The sequence below is a fragment of the Carettochelys insculpta genome, chromosome 2 (assembly GCF_033958435.1).
Source record: "Carettochelys insculpta isolate YL-2023 chromosome 2, ASM3395843v1, whole genome shotgun sequence".
In the NCBI taxonomy this organism is placed as follows: Eukaryota; Metazoa; Chordata; order Testudines; family Carettochelyidae; genus Carettochelys; species Carettochelys insculpta.
In genome coordinates this window covers 231081656-231101476 of record NC_134138.1, presented here as the reverse complement: position 1 = coordinate 231101476, position 19821 = coordinate 231081656, and the positions used below count along the sequence as shown (strand labels likewise).

Genomic DNA, 19821 nt, shown 5'->3' with positions numbered 1-19821 from the left:
GGACATGCTCCTGGGGAAATTTTGCTAGAAGCCCTGTGGGCCTTTTCAACAGCCGCGTCCAGGGCAGAGCTGCAACTCGAGCAGCGGAAGGGATACGAACTCTGCAAACCCCGAGCGCTGAGTCTGGTTTGGGGGTAGACGGGCTGGTACCGCAGAAGAAATTCTAGCCTGTGGCTGACTTGAAAGGGCCCAGAGTTTATATTAGCTCGTCCAAGTCGGGCACTTCGGAGTTAGAGAGTTGGAAAGTATGTTTTACAGAGGGCTTTTTTTCTTTTTCCTATATAATAAAACATTTATTTCAGCACCAGCAGAGCGCTGGGGGGCGTGCCAAATAGTCATCAGAAAAGCTCTGGAGACATCTTGACAGAGATCTCGAAATGTGACTCTGAATTTTGGAAGCTTTTCAAGAGAAAAGGGGTTGGGGGGAAGAACCACAAGTTTCTCTTGTCAGTCACCCAACTGCTCACAGAGCAAGGGCACCGGGCGCTTACCCTGGGGGGAGCAATCGAGCCGAGGGTGTTTCGAGCTGGGCTGGCGGGTCAGAGGAGTGTGTGTGTGTGTGTGTGTGTGTGTCTCAGAGGGAAGTGAACACAATGAGCGGCGTTGCCCGTCTTTTGCTCAGTCCTCCTCCTATTACTGCTGTGTGCACGGCCGGTCTGTACTAATACCACTCCACCCTCCGCCAGCAAAGCCACCAGGCTGAGTCCCCTGCGAGAAGCATTGGGCAGATCCCCTCTCGCTCATGTTCCGCAGCCCAGCCGGCCCCTAGCCCGGGTGCGTTGGGAGAAGGCAAACGGCACCAAAAGCAACCGCATCCCCGGCGCATCTCAGGGCTTACCCCTTCGCCCGAATGCAATTGCAAAGCGGATCTGGACTATTAAGCAGCCCGCTGCAGAGCCGCACATTGAATTAATCTGGCGGTACGGTTTTAATTACGGCGCAGGCTAAGCTACAAATCTGTACAAGAGACAGTGGCTGGCTCTCGGCGGATCTTTCCCTTCTGCCTTCTATTATTTTGACCCACGTTAGGCTGCAGAAAGCTGCGTGTGTGATCCATCTGCAGGCTCGGAGGGGTTCCCCCCCCCCTTGCCACTTCCTTCACACTAGCGGTATGGAAAGCCATTGACGCCTGCCTGTCTGTTATGATGCTAGCGGGTTGAAATCCAGCAAAACCTCCACGCCGCGCTCGCTCTCGGACTGGCAGCGTTTAACTCCCCAGCTTCTCCTTAAAATAGCTCGCTTTCATACGGAGGAGGGGGCGACCTCTTTTGTGGAGCCTGGGCTTCCCACTCCGTTGCGATTAAGGCGATGGCAATGTGACATCCTGGCAGAAGAGAGCAGGCAATGTGTTTTGGGGTAAATAGGCATCTGAGCGAGGCAGAAAAAATGTGATCAGCAGATGGAGGGAGAGAGATTTTGTTTAGCCTTTCCCTGCTCTCGGGGAGCCGTAAATAATGAAGGCAGAGCCGAGCTGCCAAGGGAGGACGGTTTTAATCAGACGGATTTTTGCTTATTTGTTGTGGAATCGTCGTTCCCGGGCAGTCAGCGCTTGTGAACAATGTCAAAAGTAAAGTATGGGGGAAACATGCCTCCCGTGTGAACCAGTCGCCTGCAGACCGGGCTGTAAATTTAGAAGCTTTTCAGAAGGCACAGACACAGTCCGTGTGTTTAGTTACAGTCCAGAATTTACTGTCAATACAGGCGACGCACAGTGATTAGAAAGAGCGAGAGAGATGTTACACCTACACTATTTTACACAGTAAATTATAGTAGATGGCTAGGCTATTATCTATGCAGCAGGGAGTATTTTAGTGTATCTTTGATAGATTATGGCCAGGAACAGTAAATCAGTTTCTCTCTCTCTCTCTCTCTCTCTCTTCTCCCCTTCACAGTTTTTCCTCTGCTTAAAATAAATACCCTCCCACCCTTTCCGAGCGCTTTTCTCTAAATCACCAACAGCCCCAGAAAAGAATCATGCAATACCCGATTTTTTCCCTCAAAAACTAAGTAACGAGGCTCAGTGTTCCGAGAACTAGAAAGGAGACATGAGATATCCTAAAATTAGTTCCTCTCCGATTTGACCAGTAATCCGTGGGGTGAATAATTCCCTAGAGCAAACGTGTCTGTTTGTACGTCCTGATGGGGGTTTACCACCTCTGTTGGCCTATGGTATGTGTGTGTCGGGGGGGGGGAAGCTATCTATGTTCTGTTGTCCGAAATGCGCAGATAACAGTTTTGAGCCCTTTTTAACCATCCTAAAGGATGAAATGAGCCTTCTCCAAGCACAGATATTTTACGTGCGGAGGAGTTTAAAGGCTCTATTTCAAAATCCAAAACACATAAACAAAAAACTTCTGGGCTTTCGGTTTTTGCTGCAGCCGGGAGTAAATCTCAAAAGTCCACCCGCAGGGTGTCAGGGTAAAATGAGGTGGAAATATTAAGACTAAGAAACACAGATGTACGGCTCTGGTTTTCTTTGGTGGTGTTGAATGAATGAATGAATGAAACAGAAGCAGCTCGGAGGCATTTAGGAAAACGCTGGCTGGTTATGTAACTCCATATTTTGCCCTAAAAATAGAGTCCTGCTTCCTGTTGTTGTTCATCCCTTCCAAAGGTTGTGTCCCTTGTGTTACATGCAGCTTTTGTGGCCAAAGAAACCCTAAATGTATAGAGGTAAAAAGAAAAGAAAAGAAGCTACAATACAGGGGGCGAGATGGCATTATCAGCCTTGCACGCTTCCCGTTTTGTGCTTGGCAACTCGAAGCGGACGTACACATGGCTGCTCACACACCCTTCTGCAGATGAGGCTGGGTTGTCCTGGGTGGGAATGGACGGAGAACGCCGATTACTCGTTGATTAATTACTTTCTGTCTCTGAAGGGCTACATTCCATCGCGGGGTCTTCTCCAGCGCTTTGCGTTATCTATTCGGTCCAGCTGTTTGCACCGCCACCAAACCAAACCAACACAGCCCCGGTCTCCTGAAAAAGGCCAACCCAGTGGCATCGTACACGCCTAATGCATTTGATTCATTGCGTTTCGGTGCAGCTTCAAGGAACTCAACGTGGGCCTATTATAGACTCAGGGCCGATTAAACTGGGGTTTGTGGTCGGGAATACACATTTTCTGGCATCGGTCTTTCTACCTTGCTTCGGGAGCTGAAACTTGGCAGGCGGAGAAATGTACAGACCCCAAGCAATTAGGAGAAAGCTTGTTTAATGACTAACCGCGGCTTTGCATTTTGCGGAACGTTCGCTGCCAGCTGATGATATTTAAAGGTGTCTTTCACTTTTTTCTCTGAATCCCAGCGAACCGAGCCGGGGTCTCCCGCAGGGAAAAGGGGAGCTTTTGAGCAGTTCCACCAGGGACTGAAATGCACCGGGAGATTTCCCTCGTGAGCCTAACCCTCTGCCAACCCATCGAAACTAACTTTGCAAACCTCCGTCCCCAGAGCGTCTGGAACCGAGAGTCAAATTATCTGCGCTTCGGCGGGGGGAAACAAGGGCTTTCTTCCTCTGGGCGTTTTCCCCATTTGCTTATTAATTTTTGATCTCTTGGCAAACACTCCTACTCCACGCTGGAAAGCAGCGAAGGCTTTTCCCACACGAACGGATTTTTTAGTGGCCATGTAAATGAATCCCGAGTTATTTCTCTGAATTCAAAGGCTATTTATACAGGTCTCATTTCTGCAGAATCAACCCTGGTAACTGAGTCCAGCTTGGCAACGTAGCTCTTCCCGGCTCTTCCTGTGCAATAAAACACATGGGAAGGGCTCACATACCTAGCTGAGAGACAGACAGACAGACGGGTTTTACGGTCGAGACCCTCATTTGAGACAGAAATAAGTTGGAGAGCCCTGTTGGCAATTCCTTCCTTTCTTTATTTCTTCTTCCTTCCTTTATTTCTTCTTCCTTCCCTCACCCCCAAACCTCAGCCCTTCAGTCCTGTCTTTCCCTACGAGAGGAAATATTATCTACACCTGCCTCCCCGCCCCCACCAAAGAAAGGCTTCGGCCTCCAATCTTCTCCAGATTGCCTGGCCCCCGCCCCGCCCCGTCCCCCCCCGGCCCTTGAGAAGAATAGAAGTCCCTTCGTGGACAGGCATCGCCCTCCCTGCTCCGCGGGGGGAGACGAAACCCCGAAGCAGCGAGGCCCGCGGGGGCAAGGGGGCCGGGAGGCGCCGCTTAGCTCCGCCGGCGGTGAAACCGGAGTTGAGCGGAGAAAAGACACGATCCCCCCTCTTTTGTGCGACACCACCGCCCCCACTCCGCGGCGTTTGCCACTCCCCAAAGGTGTGGCCCCTCCGAACTGGAGGACAAAAAGAAAACAATCAATATTTACAGCCGCCATCGCGCCTTCGAGTCAAGAGTTATTAGCACCAGCCAATCAGCCCCGCAAAGCCCGCTCCAGACTGACACATTTGCCTAATTAAATCGGGGGAAATTACCAGTATAAACCTTGATGGATTCAGCCGTGTCCTAGAGAAATGCCAGTCTCCGCACCTTGGAAATTACGCAAGGGATAGCTACATCTCTAGCTAGCCATACATCTTGTGTGTGTGTGTGTGTGTGTGTACACATATATACACATATCCATCTTGGGAGTGTGCGTGTGTACACATACACAAATACATCTTGAGTGTGTGTGTGTACGTACATATATGTACAGATACACATCTTGGGAGTGTGTGTGTACATACATAGACAGACGCGTGTTGGGAGTGTGTGTGTACATACATATACAGATATACATCTTCGGGATGTGTGTGTGTACATATATATACACAAATACATATTGGAAGTGTGTGCGTACATATATAGACATGCATCTTGGGAGTGTGTGTGTGTATATAGATACACACACACACACACCTTGTGCAATAATACGCCACTGATAAGTACAAGTATGCACATACTTTATATTTTGTTGCGTTGTTATTTATATGTCTATATTCAATATTGTAAGCCTACCTGTGTGTCTACACCCCCCCACACCTGTGTGTTCTACATAGAGGTGCACCCCCCACCCAGCACAAGGTGCGAGATGAACCACAGCTCGGCACTAAGCTGCCTAGAACAGCTCCTTAAGGCTCCTGCTGCCTGCCTCGCTGGTCTGCTGCGGGACGAGCACGCCCGGTTCTTTCTTAACCGTGGCGCGTGGATGTTCCTAAAACAAAGGAGGCGAAGCCTTTCACCTGTCGCCGGTAGAAGCCGGAGCTAGGCAGTGGGCAGCCCGAGTCCCCGCCAGCCGACCGCACAACGTTCCTTTGCCCTTCCCCTGACATCTTTTGTCACGCGCGCTTTTGCTGGTGCCGCAAAGCGCAGGGAAAACAATGCTCCCACGTGCACCTGCGGGGAAAACCGCCTGGCTGATGTTAACGCCACGCTTGAGGGCAGAAAGCAAAACAGCTGCCAAGGGTGCCCGTTCCTAGCCACTCCGTTCCCAGGCCCAAAGCGGCCCGCTCTTGCCCCCGTCTTCCTCCCTCGCCGTACCGCTGGGAGCATTTCGTCTGCCTCGCAAGTTTGTCAACGCGTGGCTCGGGTTACCCTCGCGCGTGGGAAAGTGGAACTCCTGTTAAAAGAGGAGCGCAGACGCCAGCCACTTACAACTGCATTCAGAGCTACTCCAGAGGCTCGGGAAGTTGCACACCGATGGGGGTGGGGGGATAAAACACTCCGGCTTCCCGAAAAATAGACCCCCTCCTCCCCCAGTGCCCCGCGACCGATCAAATCGCAGGCGGAGCGCCGAGAGGACTGGAGCTGCTGTGCACCGAGGGGCAAAGGCGTGGAAAGCCACCGAGTGCCTGCAGGGCGCAAATGCAGAGCGCCCAGTTCTGGCGCTTGCACCCCTTGCCCAGCGGTAGCAGCCGCGCGGGGCCGTTTGCTGGTCAGCTCCCTCGCGGCGCGCCCCACAGCGATGCGTTGGGAAAGATCCCGCAGAGGCTGGGAACAGCTCCCCCGGCCGCGTCGCTCCCGGGAACAAGCTCAGGACCTGGGCTTGGCGCTGGGCTCCGTCCCGGAGGCTGTTTTGCAGCTTGCAGCTGCCGACGATTATCCAAGCCCGACGATCGAGCCCATTTCCCAAGCTAGAGAACTTCACCAATTCTTCTTGCCTTCCCTTTTTCCTACCGGGTCCTCTGGGCGAGGGGCTGGCTCTGGACTTCAAGCTCCCCCGAGCTGGAAGCGAGGAGGTTTAAAGAGGGGAGCAAAAAGAGAATAGCTCCACAACTGTGCTGGTGCAAACTCTCTCCCCAGTCCATCTTTGCCAGAGAAGTGGTACTACCACCTGGCTGTTCAGATATAAATCCCCTCGCAAATAATAAATGGATTAATAATAACAAGGTATGAAGTTCTTTTTATAGAAAAAAGGAGAGAATTGAAACTAAATGCGGCAGTTAGACAACCATTTTGATAAGAGGATAATTGAGGCGACACTGGTGTATAATTAGAGGATAATTTATGCTATATCCACTTTTATTCCACCTCCCAAAATAAACCCAGTCCATAATCATTACAGGCAAATTGTTCTGAATTTTATAGCAGCAATTTGAACAAAGTACTGCAGTTAATCATGGGAGATTTTTGTGTATTCCTGATTAGACGTCTAATTGCCTCCTTCCAGAAAGTAAAAATAAGTGTAAAACGACTCTATTTTTATCATTAACAATGTTGACAATAAAATAAAATCAACTGGAATTGTAATCTAAAGACAAATTTAGGAGGAAGGCACTTTTTTTTTCCTTGGGTAGTTTATATTGTAATCAAGATTTGCCAAACCACTAACCGCATGTATCATTTGCATATATTTGAAAGCATTACAGTAGCTTCTGTTTTCAATAGGAAAAAATGCATTACATGAGTCGCTGCTGCAGGGAGCAGGCTGCTGCTCTTCCTGAAATATAGAGTAGGTCTTGCCCCGATCGCTACGGAGCAAGTCCCCGTGGGAACGGAGAGGGGAGGCTGGGGCAGGCGCTTGGGGGTCTGTGGCCCCACTTGCCCATGGCCCTTTCTCCTTCGCGCTCGCTGTCTGGTGGGAACCGCGGGAAAGGGAACCCGAGGGCGTGTGGAGGCGGCGGACGGACCCTTCGCGCGGGAGAGGCTGTCCCGTGCTCAGAACACGAGCAGGGAAATGCCCCCCGCGGCAGTGCCCGGCGGGCGGCTCGGAGGGGTTGCAGCAGCCGCAGCCTCAGCCGCAGCCGAGCCCGGCGGCGGGGAGGCGCGCGCGCGCGCGCCGCAGCCGGGCCCCGGGCGCCGCCGAAAGGTGGGCTCAGCTTCGCGCTCGCACAGACGCCAGTCGCAGCGCCGGGGTGGTGACGTCAGGGGTTGAGTGACCAATGGGGAGGCGCTGCCCTTTGGAGACGAACCATTCGACTTGTGGCGTCTCTGCCTCAAGTCTAAAAGCCGAAGCTCAACTTTCCCAGCACCCACCTGGAACAATCTCGGCGCTAAACTCCGCCGGCCGCAACGCCCGGGGGGATGGAGGGGCAGGGGCGAGCGCGCGCCCCCCAGGACTAGCCCCTTCCCCCTCCCCCTCCCCTGCGCAGCGCCCCCCCCCCCAGGTCCCGGGGCAGGCTCATAGGCTCTAAGGTGGCCGGGGCGCGCGCGAGCCGGAGGGAGCCGCTCGCTCGCTCGCTCCCAAACTTTGATGATGACCATGACTACGATGGCTGACGGGCTGGAAGCGCAGGACTCCTCCAAATCCGCCTTCATGGAGTTCGGGCAGCAGCAGCCGCCGCCGCCGCCGCCGCCGCCGCAGTCCCACTCCCAGCAGAGCTCGCCGGCCATGGCCGGCGCCCACTACCCGCTGCACTGCCTGCACTCGGCGGCCGGCTCGCACCCGCACCACCAGCACCACCACCACGGCGCGCCCTACCCCGGCAGCGGCAACTCCTACAGCCACCGCTCGCTGGCCGCCTACCCCTACGTGAGCCACTCGCAGCACAGCCCGTACCTCCAGTCCTACCACGGCAGCGGCGCCGCCGGCCAGACGCGGCCGGACGAGGCAGGTGAGCGAGGCCGAGCGGCTCCGCGGCAGCGCCGCGGCGGGGCTCTCCCGGGCGCCGCGCGTTCAGGGCCGCGGCGCGCTGCTGCTGCTGCTGCTGCCGCTGCCGCCCGGCCCGCGGGCCCCATCGGGAGGCGCGTCTAGCCCGGCTCCCCGGGCGGGCTGGGGGGCCGCGCGGCTGCTTTCCCCGGGGCGCTAGCCGCAGCCCGGCCTGACTGCGATCTCCCCAGCGCGGGGCGGGGGGGCTCGCTAGCTGGGGGGGCCGCTACCAGCGCGGGCCTGCCGCTCGGCTCAGCCGCAGCGAGAGGCTGAAAGTGCCCGGCTGGGTTTCGCCCCGCGGTCCAGGCTGTGTTGGCCCGGGCGGGATCGGCTTTAGGAAACCACCTCCAGCAGCCGAGGCGTGAAAGTTTGCGGTGCCCCTGCGCTGAGCAGGTTATTGCCCCGAGCAACAAGGCGCTGCCTAAAGTCTGGGGTGGGGAGTCCCTGACCCCCCCCCCCACAAACGGCCGAAGCGAAGTCAATGGGCCGGGAAAACACCTTGAGGGCAGGCAGCTTGCAAGCCCTACGTTAAACAAAGGCCATGCCTTTGCGAGGAGAACAAGCCAGCCGGTACCCTACACGGGGACGGCTTCTTGAGAGCGGCCGATTCCCACTCCCCTAAGGAGAAATACCTGGGTGATGCCTTTAAGCGCTACGGGCGGCGGGACCGAAACGGCGTTGGGATTGTTCTTGTCATTGGTGTTGGGGTGGGGGAATAAGAAAAGCAGCAAAACGCACACGTTGAACAGCCGAGGAGAGGTCTCTGGGGTGGCGGCCTTTCAAGTGTGTTGCTTGCTTGCAGACCAGCAGAAAACAACAGTGATTGAAAACGGGGAAATCAGATTCAACGGCAAAGGGAAGAAGATACGGAAGCCTCGGACCATCTATTCGAGCCTACAGCTTCAGGCTTTAAACCATCGCTTCCAGCAGACTCAGTACCTGGCACTCCCAGAGAGAGCTGAGCTGGCAGCTTCCTTAGGACTAACTCAGACACAGGTAAATTACTGGGAACCCCGAAGCCCTGCAGTCCTGGTCATGCAAGGCAAGGCCAACAAACCAGAGATCTTGGCTAAATGTCTGTGGTGGTAGAAAAGGTAACACATATGGTACTCCTGTATGTAAGGTAATGGGAGGTATTTTACACAGTACAGAGTAAATAACTGACTGAATCTGCATTTCCCCTGCTGACTAATTACCAAATCCTGCCCTTCCATGGCACAGCTAGGAGGGTCCAAATCATTACTGCACCGACACAAAATTGTTCAGTTGTGAGGAGCAGAAAACAAAGGCAAGAAAGCCGTAGGCCTGAGGCAGAGGCAAAAATAAAACAACTAGATCCTAGCAACGCACAGAGACAGAGAAAGCACCGGCCCGTTCGAAAATACTAGCAAAATCAATCGTTAATTCAGCCTGGGTGACTGACTGAAATGCAGGGGTTGCCTTGGGCAAGATGTTCCACAGGTGATAATAGATCTGATGATCAAAGACAACCGTGTACAAAATTACAGCAGGTTAAGCTACAGTTAAGCGTGGCTGGTTGATGTAGCTGCTGCTACCCGGGTAATTTCAGCTAAAGAGAGGCAGGAGGCAGTTTAGGCTTCACAAGCGGAGGTGAGTGGAAAAGCAAATGCGTAACACTCGCAATTCATTTGCAACACACGTATGTGCCTTTATGGTTTCAATAAACGATTTCAGTGTTTTATAACCGCAGTTGGCAACAGTCGCTTACCTGGGCAAGTTTTAAATATGGAGCGGACCTGAGCCTTGGGAATATATCTGCTTATGGTGTAAATGGCATTTGTGCTGACGCACGCGAGACGCGAGCCTGATCTCTGGAAAGCTGCAAACCGCTGGTCCCGCTGATGTAGCAGCCCTGCCTCCAGGGTTACAGGATCAAGAGTCTTGAACCTTTAAGGAACACGCCTAGAGCATTCTAATGTGGTTAGGGATGTAGGGCCCGATCCTGCAGCCCTCATGCAGGAGGATTTTACTAGACTGGAGGCAGGGTGCGACCCCAGGTGATGTAGATCAGCCAGTCTTCCTGAAAAGGAAATTTCCCTCCCCGACGGCTTTTAAAAATAAAGAGAAAGCACCTGTTCAAGTCCTCCTCTTTCCCAAGGATATAGACAAGGGCAGCTTGAGGGCACAACTTATCTGATTCTGGTTTTACTTTTAAGATGCCCTTTGACGATTACAGTATCTCCTAGCACCAGGCCACGTCTTCCCTCTGACCACAGTTTGTCCAAACGATCAAAATACGGCATGAGGGCCGGTACACGCATGTGCACATGTATGTACATGTGTGCCCATATGGACCGATAGACATAGGCTTGCACTTGTACCTACTTCAATGGCCACATACACCTGGGTCGGTGAGTGAGAAATTAACACAGAATAGATTCTGTTGCGCTCTGCTTGCTGTGGCCTGAGCAAGAGAACGAGTCCATTTAAAACAAAGAAAAAAACAAAGAAAAAAAGAAAAGAAACCGCCCCCCCCACCTTACCTCTCAGTTTCTACTGCTCTGTTATTAACAACAGCTCAGTTCCCGTGCTGTGGCGCGTGAGCCCCTGCCACAGCCAGCTTCCCCCCACAACTCCCTCTGGGCCATGTCCCTCTCGTGGGTCCGAAGTAAGGAACCCCTTTCGGGTGCTGCCTGCTGCCAGGCAAGGGCTCCTCCGCGGCCTAACCTCTGCTGCCTTTTGCTTACAGGTGAAGATCTGGTTTCAGAACAAACGCTCCAAGTTTAAGAAGCTGCTAAAACAGGGCAGCAACCCTCATGAGACCGACCCTCTGCCCGGGTCCGCCGCCCTGTCCCCGCGATCTCCAGCTCTGCCTGCAGTCTGGGACGTTTCAGCTTCTGCCAAGGGAGTCAGCATGCCGCCCAACAGCTACATGCCCGGTTACTCTCACTGGTATTCTTCTCCACATCAAGACACAATGCAGAGACCGCAGATGATGTGAAGGGTCCGAGAGAAACAATCTAGTCAGAAGCCCTAGTCTGGACGTGGCGAGCCCGGCCGCTGTCTTGCCAAGGGAGCCCGTTGACCAGGCTCTGGGTGACCTTGTGTGTGCGGCCAGGAGATAAGGTCGGGGGCTGGTTTGCTTTTTTTTCTTTTTCTCTTGGTAACCTCAGTGGTTGCTCTTGAACAGAGAGAGACTCCCCGCTCCCCCCATGCTGGCGCACATAAGACACTTCTCTTTAGGATATTTTATTTTGGCCGGGGAGGAACCAGCCCGGACGCTTTGGAGTGTACCGTCCCACCAAACTTTTTGCAGACCTGCAAAAAGACCAGCAGACTCCCCCCTTCCCTCCCCTCACCAGCAGTATACACGGCGACCTTTCCCCCTGTTTAATGAGCTAAAGATAGGGGAGGCTATTCGAGCTCCTGCGTTTGTCTGCACCAAACCCAGGCTGTGGGGGCTGGAGGGGACCTGCTGGAGAAGAACTAGATACTGTACCATTAAAACATGACCACGAAGCAAAAACTGCATGCTCGAGCAACACGGGATGGACAGCGAGGAAGAAGCAGCCACTCTCTCGCCCTCCGATTTCTCTCCTTGTCCCCCACCCCCTGCAAACCAGCAGGGAAACGGCAAAGGAGGAGCCCACCCAAACCACCCCATACGGCTTTTGCAAGGTTCAGTACGCGAGAGGTGGTTTTCTCACCGGTTCGCTAAGCTATAGAGACGTTTATATTGAGCAACCTTTCTGTATATATTGCTGAATTTTAGTTGTAAATATACTTTGTATGTTTTTGTCTTCTTTCATATATAGAGTAAAAGCCACAAAACGTCCACGTGTCCTCTACTTCTCTCTGTATCATCAAGCTCCCCCGCTTCAGCGAGCTAGCTAGTCCCTGGTTTTGTGACGTAGCCAGCAACAGAGCTAACAATAAACCCTTGCAAAGAGTTTTTCTTAACAAGAATAAACCCGAGACAATACCGAGGTAATTACTGCAAAGAGAATCGGGGCTGTTTCCCTTCGCCCGGTCATTTCTCAGCCTAGGCTGCTTCGGTAATTGCAATATTTGGAAAATATTCTGGTGTCATTTAGTCTGAGGTTTATCTCAAAGTAAAATTCAGTGCGTTGCTTTACTCCTTACACGGCGGCGGGGGGGGGGGGGGGGGGGGGGGGGAGAGAAAGAGGTGCCCTCCTTTGCTTTGGATTAACAGGCAGGCAATTAAAACGGCCCAATGTTCTGCAAAGCTTGAAAGGTGCCTCGGCACACAATGCCCTGACCAGGGCGAATCATATCTTTATTATATTGGGAGAAGCACAGAAATCATGAAAATGAAAGTCCTTTCGTCACACATGCCCCATACTGCGAGAATTAATGGCTAGAGACCCGGGCATCCTTCAAATTATGAACCTTGAAACCACTGAGCCATTTATCAGAAGTCAATAGAGATACTCAGAGTGCTCCATATAATGACAGCTACATACAGTCGTGCAAAAGGACAGTCACTATAATTAGACACAAAGCAAAGACTACTTACCAACATACCAGTTCCCTTTTTTTGTTGTTGTTGTTGAGCAACTTCCACGCTCAGTCAGTCTTCAGAATGGTTTAAAACCGATCAGTCTTGTCATTTTCTACCATTCGTATTGTTACATTAGGGAAAATGTTTTCTTTTCTTTTTTCCCCTTCCTACTGTGAAACTTTGGGTTCAGAGCTCCCCAGGATCAATTCTGAACAAAGCCTCCAGCTGCAGTGCCATCCAATTTGAAGCAGACATTGGGGACAATTTAAGGTTTTTATCCACAAGAAGGTTTTTTTCCATTCTCTTAAATGCAGCCATAATTAGAGTAATTTTTCATGTAGCCCGCTGATTACAGCGTTTTTACCGTCAAAGATAATTACCTGTAATTTTCTTCCACTTTTAATACTAAAAAGCCATCTTTATTTAGATTCAGGAACAGGAAAGGCGAAACAAAAGAGGAAAATTATTCTGTTATTCATACACAAATTGCAGAGATGTAGGACCTAAAATTGAAAATTAACCAAAATTATAATGCTGAAAAGAATGAAAGAGGCTTCAGAAGTACAGCTGGTAGTGGGGCTCGCTGAATTATTCAAATTACGTGAGAGAAAGCTACCATATAGTTAAACCAACGGTATTTTTCTTTTTCGAAAATCCAGTGTGCACCTACCTAGCCTTTCTTTAGGCAGGTTAATGCTAAACCAGTTGAAAAATTGCAAATATAGAAGGTCTATCTATCTATCTATCCCAAGAAGACCATTTCCATCAGAACCCAAAGATAGAAAGACGGTCCCTTAATTGCGTGGGCTAATGCTTAACCCTTTCCTCGCCGCTGACTTAATCAGTGTGACTGATCCACAAATATGAGGACTCGGAGGAGCTTCTCGCGTGTATTTTGGAACGGCTGCTGCTGCCGCTATACTAGGATATGTACGGGCACGCTCTCACGGGGCCCATGGCGTGGCGGAGGGCTGCTTAGAAACGTGTGATGCTATATTTCCTTATGCTTTACGAATATTTCAAGGGCCGACCCGTTTTGTTAGCAATGCACCCAACAACACGGGCATGGAAGATGACACAGGCAGGCCTTTCCAGGAGTAATATGGCGAGCAAATGATAGCAAAGCCAATGCCAGCTAACATGCTATAGCTGCCACCCAAAGCCAGTTTCATGGAACAGCGTCATCTATAGATAGGCTCGCAACCAGTCTCTCGTCAGGCTTTCCTTATGGCTTCCGACCATTCTGCTCTCACGCAGCTGTTGAGCAGCAGCCGGGTTGCAGAAGAGTCCATAAGCAACGTCTTTCCCCTCTAAAACCTGGGCAGGGATGGAAGACGGGCCCCTCCAGCAAGAGGCTGAGGGCTCCCTTCGCGGGGAGAAGCAGATGCTAGGTGCCTCTTAAACGCTGCTCGGGAAGCAACAACGCCAGGTTAAAGCGACCCGCCTGCCTCTGAAAGCAGACGGTGGATTTACGCCAGGGAATACGAGGCGCGCGCGCACCGAGTGCCTGGCTGCGGGGAGAGAGCTGAAGGAATAGATGTCGAGCGCTCGTCGACTGGTTTTCCACGCCTGGTTATTGCAGTAGAGCGAGCAGCCGGCCTCCCACGCGCCTAGCGAGAACCCCGCAGTCCCGCCTAGCCGCCCGACTAGCGACCCTCGCTGCAGCACGCGCTCCCCAGCTTCTGCGGTGGAAGCCAGCGTGACCCCAGCCCCAAGCACTGGTAGAAAGGAGAGGGGCTGAGCCCACGGACCAGCGCTCTGAGAGCGTGACCGAGCTCGCAAAAGTCACCGCCACCGCGTGAAGAGGCGCCGAAGAACTGTGCGGGAAAGAGAGAAAAAAGAAAAATCCCAATAAAAACTTACCCCCAGTACAAATCTGCTCAGCAATGATCGGGGTCTCTAGAAATCTATGCTGAACAGGAGCAGGGTAGAATATTTTTCTGACTCTCAGGGCAGAAGCTCTTTCTCTATATTCTTGGTTGAGTGAGCACATCCAGGTGTGAAATTGTTTGCACACCCCAGCACCTCTTATATTGCCAGCAAAATTAGCTGTTATTACTGTCACTGTTTAGTGATGGTTAGCTTGATAAAAAAAACTGCTGTAATCAAGACCTGGCGCATCTTTGCAAATTACAGATAATTGTAAACGTCCAGATTATGATAATAGCATCCTAATCCAGCCTGCAATATAATTATTACAGAGTGTTACATCTGAAACTGTCCAGTAGGGCTAATTCAGCCATTATTTAGACCCTATTTTTGCACTGCAAATGGGTTGCTGAGTTGAAAATGTACGATTGTAATTTCACGGGGCACTCAATGAGTAATGGTATAGGAAGGGAAAAACACAAAAGTGAAATGTGAACAGGAGCGATCAAATCAAACTCTGAAGGACAAAAGACTGTTTGATTCACAGGGAATAAGAAGAGCGGGATTTAAGAAAATAGCAAATCAGTGGTCTGCAGTGTTACGTGTCCAAATCTCAAATGGCGGGAGTCTGTTCTGCATTCAGGGGCTGATGCTTCTGCTAGCTGGTGTTTGAAATCTTCCCTTTTCTCAGCTCTTCTCGTCCCAGGCAGCATTTTCCTAGTATTTTTGTAAACCACACCTCTAAGCTCCCTCCCCTGCCCCAGAGAAAGCAAATGTAGAAGGGAAATGATTGCTTTCTCTCAGATCATTTAACCATCTGCATGTCTTCTTCCAAGGAAGAGAATCGTAATGATTATTGTTAATACTAATAATTAATAAAAATATCCAAATTCAATTTGCTTCCTATCTGGCCTGCGTGGAAAAGATCAGGTGAGTATGGAACCTCAGTGGAGAAGTCACCGGGAAATTCGCAGAGAATGCCTTGATTGTAATTAATTAAACAAAGGAGCCGGACGGTCATGGCTAGTGAGGTTAACTCATTAGGCTATGGGCTTTGGTCTCTGCATTAGTTTATCTTAATTCATCCCGAATAACCTGTTTCCTTTGCAAGGGGCCAGATGGTCCGGGTGGTTTTGGTTGGTTGGTTGCTGGCTTTCCATAACCGTGCCTGTATTGTTGTTAAGCCTTTTAAAAGAAGCCAACCCAGGAGCTAAAGGTTTGGGGTGAAACACCGCAGGCTGAGATCTGTTGTTGCCTGTGCTATTGGTCCCGCTCGGTATGAGAGCTGGGAAGGGTTCCAACCTTTGTCTAGGTCCATCACAGCAGCTCCGACAGAGTCCATTGTTCCGGGCGCCTTATAGGGGGGAACTGATCGGGGCCGTTTGGATTTATGGCCCGTCCGGACCCAGTTCATTCTTGGCAATGTTGACAGTACGATTGTTAACGGATGTTAGCGATGTGACGTGAGACTAGCGTGAGGAAAGGGACAGGGCGCATCACTGGAGGCCGCAGGGCCAAAGCCCAGGCGCTACCTTAGAGGGCACAAGAAAAGGGCCCGTGAAGATGAGGGTCCGCCATGTAGGGCCAGATCCTCAGCCGAAGTCAATGGAACTGCTTCGATTTGCGCTCGTTGGAGATTGGGCCCCTTAAGGTTTTCCTTATCGCTCCCGAGGGAAGCCTGCCTCGCCCCCCAGGTTCCTCTGAACCGCAGCAAACAACCAGAGCCTGCAACGTGCAACCCAGATTTTAGGCTGCAGCTCAGAATGGCTCTGGTGGCTGGCGGCGCACACAGCTCAACCCACACGGAGATCCCCGGCCAAGCGCAACGCAACCGCTGTGGTGCCCGGGAGGTGTTTTCTCTGGTTAAAGGGAGCAACGTGCGGGAGCTCTCGGCTTTAATCTCGCTTTAGTGTGTGGATCAGGCTCAGGAAGGTGTGTGTTTTTGGCAGATAAAACACTGCTTATCCCCATAAATCACATGTAAACAGCGGCGCCGCAGAACAAAGAACAGAATCCTTTTATTGCTGGAACACAGGAACTCCCTTCAGAAAGAGAGTCTTCGTGTAAATTACCCAATTCCTACCTTCCCGGGGCTGGGCTGACCTATAAAACAGGTTATTGCGTTACTGCAGGCGCGGAAAGCAAGCAGGGGTGTGGGTGTGGGTGTATGTATGCGTGTGTGTTTATGCGTGTCTGTGTGTGTGTTTATGTGTCCATGTGTGCGTGTTTGTGTGTGTGCGTGTTCGTGTGCCTATGTGTGTCTGTGTGTGCGCATCCGTGTGTGTGTTTCTATGTGTGTACTTGTGTGTGTGCGTGTTTGTGTGCCTGTGTGTGTGTTTGTGTGTGTGTCTATGTGCGCGCGTCTGTGCAACACCACAACATGTCTGAATACGAAGTATACGAGGATGTAGATCTCTACTCTGTAGCCCACAACCGAACCCCCTACGCTCTGTCAGTCGCAAAACTGCGCGGTAGAAATCTGCAATAAGCCAGGCGCGTGCGAAGCGCGTTTCGGGGCCAGCCTCACGCCGTGCGGCCGGGGCTGCGGTGCGTCGCTCCTGGAGGCGCTTGCAAAGGCCGGGGTGCAGCTCTGGAGCCTGGCTCGGGGAGTGAGAGCGAGCAAACGCCCGCCCGGGGTGGCTGGGGGCTTGGAAGGGAGCGCGGCCATCCCTCCGAGGGGCCGCCCGGGGAAAGCGCCCGGAGATATTCCAGCGCAACTGACCCGCAGTCCGGAGCGGCGGGTTTGGCTGGAACCAGCGATCCCCGCAGGGCCAGAGGCGTGTCCGGTGCGGGGCATCTGGCCTGGTGCGGAGCAGCGGGCGCGCGGGCAGAGGCGAGGCGGAGGCGGCGTGTGCGGCTGCTGCGGGGTGGGTGCAGGTTCCGGGGCCCGCGCCTGGGCGGGCGCGTTAGATCAAGGGCAGGCGGGGTGGGGGGGAGGTGTGAGTCAGGCCGGCGGCCCGGCCCTGGAGCCGCCCGGCACCCACAGGAATGCGGTTCCGCTGGGCTCCCCGGCTCGTCGCAGCTCCAGAGGGGAGAGTAAAACAGGCAGCGATCCGCCGCGTGCTGACACGTCAGACAAAGGCCAGCTCGGCTCATCCCGGCCCAGGCTGGAACGGGACCAAGCAGCCGGCTGCGGCGGGCCGGGCCTGTGTGCGGACTGAGGGCAGAAGCGCCCTGGAACATACGGTGTTCCGGCCCTGCAGAGCCGAGCCGCGGGAGCCAGAGGCGCACGGCTCGGCCCTGCGGGTGGCTGGCCCAGCAGCCCCGGCCCGGGTGTACAGGGCGCTTATGGGCGCGCACAATGGCAACCCCAGAGGGGGAGGCCGCTGCTAGCCTCTCTCCAGGCCGAGCTGGCCTCCCACCCTGGCCGGAGAGCTCCCGGGCACTCCTCCCTCGCGATCTGCTCAGCACCGCCGGCAGCGCGTTGGTGGGAGGAGGAGATTTTGGAGGGAGAGATTGTGCGGGTAAATTGACTCCTGGAGTGGGACGGAGGCGGAAGCCAGGCACCCAGAGGCAGCGCCGGCTGAGTCCTCTCCCACCCGGCTGAATCCTCTTGCTTTTCATATCAGACTAACAGGGGCCCCCCACCCAACGCTCCCCGGTCAAGGGAAAATGCCCCTGCCCCTCACCAAAGCAGCGGGGATCAGAGATCCGAAGGAAGGGGGGGAGGGGGCGGGAGGAAGGAGCGGGGGAACCTGGAAGATATTTTTTCTTTTCTTATGTCGACACGGGGAAAACAAAAGGCGAGAGACTCACAAAGCAGCCGGGGCGGGGGGCGTCTCTGGCAGGTTCCCAGGCTGTGCCTAGAACCGCGCGGGCCCTGCGCAGCGCCGGGACAAGCAGGCCCAGCTTTTCCGCGCCCGCGGAGGAAGGGAGTCGGCAGGCGATAAAAGCGGAGCCTTTTCCGCTGCTTCCGAGCTACGGCCGGTCCCGGACGCCACAGGGAGGAGCGCCGGGAGCGGGTTGCAACGGAGCCGGCTGCCCCGCAGGCTGGGGGCTGCAGTCAAGGGAGGAAGGGCGGCAGGAGCGCGGCTGCGGCCGGAGAGCCCCGCTCTGCCGGTACTAACCCCGGAGCGCCGGGGCAGCCCTGCGTCCTAGCGCCCCAGCAGGCGATCTCGCTAAGGAACAGCCCGCCCCAGCTGCGCCCCCGTCCCGCCCCGATGAGACCCGCAGCGAAGCGGCCAGCCCCGCGCCTCTTCCTTCGGGGCAGGAAAGCGGCGGGCGGGCGGGGACCAGGCAGCCGAGGAGGCGACGCGGCGGGGGAAGGGGGGAGACAGGTAAACGTGCCCGCGGGTCCCGAGCGTGTCTTTTCAGGCCTCCTCTCCCGGCCCTGCTCCACCCTGCCCGAGCGCTCAGCTGACAGGGGCCAGCACTGGCTTCCCAGCCGGGGTGGGGCCGGGGGCGGTCACGTCCCTGCTGGCGCTTGCCCGGCCTGCAGGCGGTGTCTGTCCCGGCTGGGAGCTCGAGCTAACGCGGATCGGGGCTACCCCTGCTAAAAGCCGCTGCAGGGAGCGACCCCCCCCCACGCACCCGCTGGACTCCAGCTGCTGGCTGCCTGCGCTCTGGTCTGCTCTGCCCTGCTCTGCGCTGCCCTGCCCTGCTCTGCGCTGCCCGCCGCCTCGCGCTTAGTTTCCAGGGGTGAACTCCTCCAGGGTAACAAAGGGGCTGGCGCATGGGCTGAGCACAAGGCAACCCCTAACGCCCCCGACTGACACCAGTCCGGTGTATTGGGGGGGACCGCACACGCCATCTCCTGCCTGTTCGCTGCAACCGGCCCGGTTACCTGCGGCAGCTCTGGGGCAGATAACGAGCGCGGGGTGGTCCCGGCTGTCCCGCGGTTACCGCTAAAAAGGACCCGCTGAAGTGCCTTATTGGGAGGTACCGATCGCTTGGAGCAGGCACCCGGGCGCCGCGCTGGTTGCATCCCTTGCTCCTACTCGGAAGCCTCCTTTGAAGGCAATGTAATTTGTATAATTGCCCCAGAGAGCGCAGAGCGGCTGAGGAGCCCCGTGCTCTGTAATTGCTCTCAGCCAAGGAGGCAGAAGGGCCCTACCGAGAGATTCCTCTTCCCCCAGGTTAGGTTTTGCACGTTGCTCCTCAGGGCTGTACCCAACGCGGGGGGAGGCGCAAACTGCCCCTGGAAAGCCCATTCTCCAAAGCAAAGCAGCCCTGGGCCCGCAGCCAGGCAATCACCCGGCAAGCTCGAGCCGGGCCCGATCCCGGCAACCTGCCAGTTTGCAGGGCTTCCAGTGAAACCGCCCCCTAAGCAAGCAAGGAAGCTTTAACGGCGCAAGGATCGGGCCCTAAAAAATCGACCCGCAGGCAAGCCAGCCAAGGGAGAAGCCGGAAGAAGGGCTCTTTTGGAAATGGGCTCTCCTGGTCGAAATAAGTTTATTTAATCAGAATATACAGTTGACTTCCGCTATCTACAC

At 54.2% G+C, this 19821-nt stretch overlaps 1 protein-coding gene across 1 annotated transcript; it reads left to right on the top strand.

The window, feature by feature from the left end:
• Positions 1 to 7641: 7641 nt before the first annotated feature.
• Positions 7642 to 10999, top strand: DLX6 (distal-less homeobox 6). The gene is made up of 3 exons (XM_074986218.1): positions 7642 to 8002; positions 8840 to 9033; positions 10748 to 10999. Exons 1-3 carry the CDS (start codon positions 7642 to 7644, stop codon positions 10997 to 10999), a joined length of 807 nt encoding a protein of 268 aa, XP_074842319.1.
• Positions 11000 to 19821: the final 8822 nt, after the last annotated feature.